The sequence below is a fragment of the Neovison vison genome, chromosome 1, assembly GCF_020171115.1.
Source record: "Neovison vison isolate M4711 chromosome 1, ASM_NN_V1, whole genome shotgun sequence".
Lineage (NCBI taxonomy): Eukaryota > Metazoa > Chordata > Mammalia > Carnivora > Mustelidae > Neogale > Neogale vison.
Window position 1 is genome coordinate 218,803,814 of NC_058091.1, and position 8,423 is coordinate 218,812,236.

The 8,423-nt window shown below is 39.8% G+C and overlaps 1 protein-coding gene across 1 annotated transcript in view; it reads right to left on the minus strand.

Annotated features, from left to right (window-relative positions):
• The window catches only part of MCCC2 (methylcrotonyl-CoA carboxylase subunit 2), a 71,171-nt gene extending 68,860 nt beyond the window's left edge, over positions 1 to 2,311 (minus strand). Inside the window, exon 1 of the mRNA XM_044267505.1 lies at positions 2,021 to 2,311. Coding sequence (XP_044123440.1) covers positions 2,021 to 2,149 — 129 coding nt within the window. The 5' untranslated portion in view covers positions 2,150 to 2,311. The remainder of the gene's footprint in view (positions 1 to 2,020) is intronic.
• Between the last annotated feature and the right edge of the window lie 6,112 nt (positions 2,312 to 8,423).

The window sequence follows — 8,423 nt, forward strand, 5'->3', positions numbered from 1 at the left end:
TTAACACACATGAAATACTAGACCAGTGTCTTTTCCATCCTATCACAACTACTTCCCTAATTACTAGTGCATAGACTAGACCAGAACATTAAACACCTGACACAGAGAAAGGAGTTACACACTCAGGCCCATACTCCCTAACCCCTACCTAACAACTGCCACCATCAAAATCATAGGCCTGGGGGCGCCTGGGTGGCTCAGTCGCCAAGCATCTGCCTGCGGCTCGGGTCATGGTACAAGGGTCCTGAGATTGAGGCCCCATGTCGGGCTCCCTGCTCAGCGGGAAGCTGGCTCTCCCTCTCCCACTCCCTCTGCTCTCTGCTTGTGTTCCTGCTCTCACTGTGTCTCTCTCTGTCAAATAAATATACAAAATATTAAAAAAAAAAAAAATGACCTGAATCTAAAGCCGAAAAAGATGGCAGACCAGGAAGCTCATTGTCCTGAGACATCCCAAAAACTACAAAACTGGCTAAAATAACCTTTTAGAAGCTCCAGAAGATAATCAAAGGCCTCCAGCAATCAGAACACCCAGTCAAAAAAACATATTCCAAATGGGAAGAAATCTATCCTCCATACTGCCACCAAGCTGATGATTCTACTATGTCCTTGGGATCTTGACGCTTCTCTACTCAAGTATCTCAGCAGACAGCAAAATGAAATGTGAATGTGGCTTCCACATATAAGGCCCTCCACTATTTAATCTCATCTATTCCATGAACTCCCTACCCTAGTCATAACTTCGAAGTCCTCATACCCACTATACTCTTTCTTAACTTGCTTATCTATGTTCTCATAACTTCCTTAATTTGTATAGTCTTGCCTCTCCTCTTTGGCCCTGAACGTAGCCAGCTCTCACCCAACAATCAAGATTCAACTCACTCATCACTTCCTATCTGCAGCTTCCTGTAACTACCTTTTCAAGCTTTAGATACCACTTATAATGCACAACAGTTACATGCTTTCTTGTCCATCTCCCCACAAAATTATGATTCTATTCCTACACATCTATACCAAATACCTAAAATACTGTCTAGACCATAGAAACCACTTAATATTTCTGAATCAGGGCGCCTGGGTGGCTCAGTGGGTTAAGCCGCTGCCTTCTGCTCAGGTCATGATCTCAGGGTCCTAGGATCGAGTCCCATATTGGGCTCTCTGCTCAGCAGGGGGCCTGCTTCCCTTCCCCTCTCTCTGCCTCTCTGCCTACTTGTGATCTCTCTCTGTCAAATAAATAAATAAAATCTTTAAAATATATATATATTTATGAATCAAATATTCTTTCCTGACTCCAGAAAATCTAGACTCTTGGAGGACTCTTATTGGATATTGTTTCTGAGCAAGCCTGCTTATTTTCTTTCAATATAAAGAAAGTGTTTAAATGTCTTGTCTTAAAGTTAACTGTACAATTTAAATGTTATCTGTATAAGTTCAGAAACCATGGAACAAGGTGAAATTTTCTAGCTGGTATTTCACTAACTGTTTCTTTGACCTTGCTATTATTATCCCGATTCCAAAAAAGGCCATTCAAAGATTGTGTGTGATAAGCGTGTTCTATTAAGAACTGTTCAAGTAAAGTCTGTTAAGCACACCCCAGAGTTACCTGTGCTAGGGCAGTGGTTCCCAGAGCTGGCCTCCGCTGCCAAGTCCTGAGGATTTCATCAGCAATGCAAACACCAAATCCCCACCCCAGAGACCCCAAAGGTCCAGGGTGGAGCTTAAAGCAGCTGTACATTTAACAAGTTCCTCAGCTGACAATGCTGACCAGGTTTTGAGAAGCACTGATTTCAAAGATACAATGTACAGTGCCAGGGCTCAAAGTGAACTAAGATGTATTTAACTTGGAACTACCTTCTTTTGCAAACTTCACGACCTCCACTGCGTCCCAGAATCAAGACTGGGGGTTCCAGAGAAAACAAAAGAGCTGTTAAAGTGTGCCCACCCTCCACCTGCTTCCTAGTCCGGCCGTCACAGGCGGACAGGTGGAAAAGGAAACACAGGCTGTCAAGGGATTCCAGCCTACCTGGTAGATGCCAGAGCCCGAGTCTGGCTGGGTGCCCAGCGTGGCCACCGAGTCCCCGTGATAAGCGCGCAGCCCGGGGACAAAGGAGCGGGCGCACGGTCGCAGGGCTAACCTCAGGGCAGCCCACATGACAGCCGGCAGGGAGCGAGGGACCAGCGCCAGAGAGGGGCCTGGGAAGGCTCAGAGCTGGCTCTTTCACCTCCGGCTTCCCGGATTCGGAGCACCACACCGCTCTCCCTGCAGCCCCAACCCGCCTGACTCCTCCCAGGTTCTCAGGCCAGCCATAGCACGTGTCTGCGCACGCCGGCCGTAATAGGTCGTCGCTGCACACCTCGCCCCCTGAAGACAGCCAATAAGGGCAGAGGCGCAGCCCCGCGAGGTCCTGTCGCATCGCGAGCTCGGGAGTTCCGTGGTCCGGAGGCGGAGCTACCTGGGTTACCGCCCCCTCCTCTCTGGGGGCTGAGCTGCCTGGGTTAAGGTTTGGTTTTTCTGCGATCCGCTTCGGTTCGTTTTATACGTGCTGCTTTCTACTTCACCTCTTGATGGAAAGGGACTGAAGCTTGAAAAATCCTATCCTTATATGAGAGCTGGAAACTGAACCGGCATTAAGCTGTCCTAAGAAACAAAACTCTTTAGAGGAGATAAGTATTTATTCATTCAACAAATACTTCAGTGTCTCCTATTGTCCATGGCTTTTCTGGCGCTGGGTTTTACAACTTCGTGAGTCTTCCAGCTTTGTCTTCTTTTTCAGGTGTTTTTTCCGTTTCGTTTTGGTTTTGGTTTTGGCTATTGGGGGCCAGTTTCTTGAGATTCCGTATTATTCATATGGGTTTTTCTATTAATGTCAAAAAAAAAATGTCACTGGGGTTTTGATAGGGATTGTATTGAATCTCTTGCTCATCCTTGTATAGTATTGACATTGTAACAGTATTAAGTTTTACAATCCATGGACATGGGATGTGTTCCCATGTATGTGTGTCTCCTTTCTTTTAGCAGTGTTTCGTAGTTTTCATCGTACAAGTCTTACACCTCCTTGGTTAATTCCTATTTTCTTTTTGTATTTTATTCTTTTTAATACTATTGTAAATGGAATTGTCTTTGTAGTTTCCTTTTCAACTGTTCGTTATTACTGTATAAAAGTGCAATTAGCTGATTTTTTAGTGTTGATTTTGTATCATGCTAGTTTGTTGAATTCATTTATTAGTCTTAACAGGTTTTGGGGGGGGGGATCTTTAGAGTTTTCTACATATCCATCATCTGCAAAGTGATTGTTTTACTTCTTTCCTTCGGTTTGAATGCCTTTTATTTCTCATTCTTTCCTAATTGCCCTGGCTAGGACTTCCAGTACTATGTTGAATAGCGGTGACAAGAGTGAGCATTCTTGCCTTGTTTCTGATCTTTGAAGGAAATGCTTTCAGTCTTTCATCACCAAGTATGGTGTTTGCTGAGCATTTTTCATGTGTGGCCTTTATGATGTTAAGGTAGTTTTCTTCTATTCCTAGTTGGTTGTTTTTATCATGAAAGAGTGTTGAATTTTGTGAAATGCTTTTTCTGCATTAACTGAGACAATCATGTGTGCCTTTTTCTTTCTTGTTAATGTGGCATATTTCAGTCATCACTCAGCATTTAATATGCTGCCTAATTCATTTCACCAGTATTTTATTGAGGATTTTTACATCAATATGCATAAGGAATATTGGTCTATAAGGTTGTTGTATCTTTGGTATCAGGATTATGATGGCCTCAGAACTTTTTGTAAAAGTTTGAGGAAAATTGGTATTAGTTCTTTAAATGTTTGGTAGAATTTACCAGTGAACCCATAAAGTCCAGTGCTTTTCTTTGTCTGGAGGATTTTGTTTTTAGTTTTGGGGTTTTTTAAAATTACTGATTCAATCCTCTCACTATAGATCAGTACAAGTTTTCTGTTTCTTTGAGATTAAGTCTTGGTAGGTTTTGTGTGGTAGGAATTTGTCTGTTTCATTGAGTTATCCAGTTTGTTGGTGCACATTTGTTCCTAATGTTCAGTTTACTTTTTACTTTAGGGAATACAATATTCCAACTTTCGTGGTGGAAATAAAGATTTTTTACTTGTTTCTGTCATAAATGATCCCAAGGCCACAAAAAAGCACAAAAAAGAATTCATGTCCCACCTTCAATTCCAGTAGGAGAAATGGGGCATCTGGATGGCTCAGTTAGTTAAGCCACCGACAGACTCTTGATTTTAGCTCAGGTTACCACCCTTACCTCAGGGTGGTAAGATTAAGCTCCACATCATGCTCTGCCCTGGGTGTGGAACATGCTTGGGATTTACCCTCCTACTCTCTCTGCACCCCTCCCCTAGCATGTGCACCCCATCTCTCTAAAAAAACAAAGCAGAAAATATATGATAGACAATAGGCAAAAATAGAAATAATAAATTTAGAAGAAAAAAAAGGAAGCTGAAATCTAAGTGCTTGCAGTGGAAGATAAAAACAAGTAACAAGGGGTGCCTGGGTGGCTCAGTCATTAAGTGTCTGCCTTCAGCTCAGGTCATGATCCCAGGGTGCTGGTATCGAGCCCCACATCAGGCTCCCTGCTCAGTGGGGAGTCTGCTTCTCCCTATCTGTCTACCCTTTGCCCTGCTCATGCTCTCTCAAAGAAATAAAAGTCTAAAAAAAAAAAAAAAAGACTAGACTATGAATGGATGTTATGGAAAATGCCATTATTAAAATCTTAATTGTAATAAAAAGCAGTTGCCTATTTCAGCAATAAACAATTAGAAAATGAACATTTTAAAAACCATATATAATGGTATCAAAGAACACCAAGTACTGGGGTACCTTTGTGTTTCAGTCAGGAGAGCATGCAACTTTTGATCTTGGGGTTGTGAGTTTGAGCCCCATGTTGCATGTAGAAATTACTTAAAATCTTTTTTAAAAAAGTACTTAAAAGTATATCTAACAAATGAGGTGACACTTCTATGTATTTAAACATAGTATTTGTACAAGAATATTTACATAGCTTTATTGAAAACACCAAAATTTGCAAACACTCCTGTAGGAGAATGGACAGAAAATTAGGATGTATTCATATAATGTGGTATCCTCATAAAATGGAGTAAAATTCAGCAACAAAAGCAAACAACTACTAACAGGGATGAATCCCAAAAACACGCTGAACAAGAATTACCCAACACAAAAAAAAAGAAAAAAGAAAAAAGCACAGTATGTGATTCCATAAAGTTTAAGGAACAGGCTAAACTCCTCTTTGTGGATGAGAGATGGGAAGGGGCTTAAGGGAACTTCCTAGGGTGATGGAAACGTTTTGTGGGGTTGTTACAGAGGCGTATGTATTGTCAGTCCTCAAACTGAATATATAAGATCTATTAATTAAATGCATACTATGCCTTAAAAACATTAACTGAAGAAAACAGTGTTGACTCAAAATTATGAACCAAATCAAAGGATGATGGTTTTACATGATGACTCACATTCTGTGATTTGATTCTATCAATTTGTTAGAAGCATTAAAATTGTCTAGGCCTTCCCTCTGCCAATCTTGTGACTAACAAAAGTCGCTTCTAAAAAGGAATAGATGCTTCAGTTTTTCTCCCGAAGTCAAAATTGAGACAATCTCGCCATTCCCAAAACAAGAACAAAACAACAGAAGTGAAGAAAAGAAAGAGAAGGAGGGAGGAACAAAGAAATGGAAAGCAGTAGAGAAAAGGTAACTTAGGGAACCAATAAAAGTGGTAAAAAAATAAAATGATTAATAGAAGTTGCAGATATGAGAACAATGAAATCAGAAAGAACAAAATTATCAAAACAATAATACAAAAACATTTCCCAAAAGGGAAGTAAATGATTTTCCCTATTAAAAAGGTCCACTAAGTGTCCAGCAGCATGACAGGAAAGGAGGGCGGGCTTATACCAAAGTTCATTATTGTGCAGAATACCAGGTCAAAAAACTGTAAATAGGTAAGCCACATCCAAAGGATAGAGAATCAGAATGGCACCAAACTTTTAAACACTGAAAACTGGAAGACAATGGAGCATGCCTTTAAAATGATGTAAAAATTATTTTCAAATTATTCAGGAAATTCTATTCATAGCCCAACTGAGAGTAGAATAAAGAAATTTCAGACACATGAAGTTTTAAACAATGCTATCAGCAATGTACTCTTGCAGTAAACAGTGGAAGATATGCCAAAACAATCAAGAAAGGGGACGCCTGGGTGGCGCAGTTGGTTAAACGACTGCCTCCGGCTCAGGGCGTGATCCTGGAGTCCCGGGATCGAGTCCCACATCAGGCTCCCAGCTCCATGGGGAGTCTGCTTCTCCCTCTGACCTTCTCCTCGCTCATGCTCTCTCTCACTGTCTCTCTCTCTCAAATAAATAAAATAAAATCTTAAAAAAAAAAAAAAAAATTTAAAAAAAAAAAAAAAAAAAAAAAAAAAAAAAAAAAAAAACCAATCAAGAAAGGCAATGGCATGGGCTCAAGAAACAGAATCTAAACCAAGAAAGAGAGGTAGGAAATTCACAGAGTAATAGACAAGGGAAGTCTCATGACAACAGCTATACTGCACACAGATATCTGTAAAGCCCCTGGTCCACTTTAAAGTAGGAAGAATGAGCTCCAGAAAGTGTTCCAGGAAAAAAAAAAAAGAAGAAAACAGTTTACCTTATAGTTTGACCATGTGGAAAATTATATGCAGAGGCATTTTAAACACTTGCTGGAGAGTGTGGAAAGTTAAGTCACAGGTTCAAAAACAAAACCCAAAGCAAATGAAAAAAGTGCAGCAATTATTAACTCCAAGAAAAACAAAAGCTTGTACCATGTCACCTTAGTACACAAAGAGATACAGCACTGAATAATTACAATTAATACAGTAACAATACTAAATATGGACTAAACCTTATGATTAACATACTAAGAGGGAAGCAAGGAGGGGAGTTTTAAGAAAGCTATTTAAGATTTTATTTAATTTACTTGACAGAGAGAGAGAGAGAGAGCACAAAGTGGGGGAACAGCAGGCAGAGGGAGAGGGAGAACCAGGTTCCTTGCTGAACAGGAAGCCCAATGGAGGACTCAGTCCTAGGACTCTGGGATCATGACCTGAGCTGAAGGCAGATGCTTAACTGAGTGAATCACCCAGGCGCCCAAAGAAAGCTAAAATTCTTAAGTACCATGACGGAATGTCATTTATCAGTGTCTAACATTGTAAATTCTATAAATAACAATAACAACAGCAGAAGACACAGCTTGTTTGAAATGTAGCACTACTTGACTTTTTCAGCCATGTATAATAATTTTTAAAAATATGATATAATGCATACTAAAAGGTTAGTACCATGTCTAGCATAATAAATGGTAGCCTGTTGTTTTAAAAAAGTGAAAGTTTTAAAAATCTGCGGTGGGAGGGGGGATGAGGGTAAAAAGGGTCAGAGTGAGTTTAGTACAAAACTTGTGTGAAGTATTGACCCCAAATGTAGCTTTGCATTGAAAAAGAAAATAATACGAGGGTTCACACAGCACATATACAAAAACAAAACAACAACAACAAAATCAAGCCAGTCGAACAGAAGCCCAATTATTCCTGGTACTGAAGCCAAAGAGAAATTATCCTAAATAGGATTCTCATAGGTAGGATATTGGGTGATATAACTATTTAAAACTCTCTAACACCATTACAGTAAAAATATCAATTTCTTTAGGCTTTTATTCGATTTCACATAATGTCTCTAAACACAACCAGACCAAAAAATATAGGCAGCTCATATATAAAGCTCTTTGATAATATGAGTAAATTCAAGATAAAAATTCCATCCTGGGCTTTAGATTATATGTCCAGGATTATATTATGGCCAGGACAAAAGTTTCTCTACAAAGAAAACAAAGTGGGAAGAAAAAACAGTAAAAGAAACTGAGCTCTGATACCTAAAAATTCATTATATAAGGAATAAACAAGAAAGCAACTCTTCACATGTCCTAAATGGGAGGAAGGGAAAAGTCTATACTTTATTCTTATAAGATCAAAAAAATATCCTTCACAGCATGCTTATAAGACAAAAGATTAATTCTTCCACTTACATTTTTATGGATGGAAGAAAGTATATGCTGTAGGTGAAAAACTGACAAGTTTTGGTTAAACAGTATCTTTAAGTCATGTGAAAAGAGGGGCGCCTGGATGGCTCAGTGGGTTGAGCCTCTGCTTTCGGCTCAGGTCATGATCTCAGGGTCCTGGGATCGAGCCCCATATCGGGCTCTCTGCTCAGCGGGGAGCTTGCTTCCCCCTCTCTCTCTGCCTGTCTCTCTGCCTACTTGTGATCTCTCTCTGTCAAATAAATAAATAAAATCTTAAAAAAAAAAAAAAAGACATCCTTTAAAAAAAAAAAAGTCATGTGAAAAGAAAAAACAACAGAAG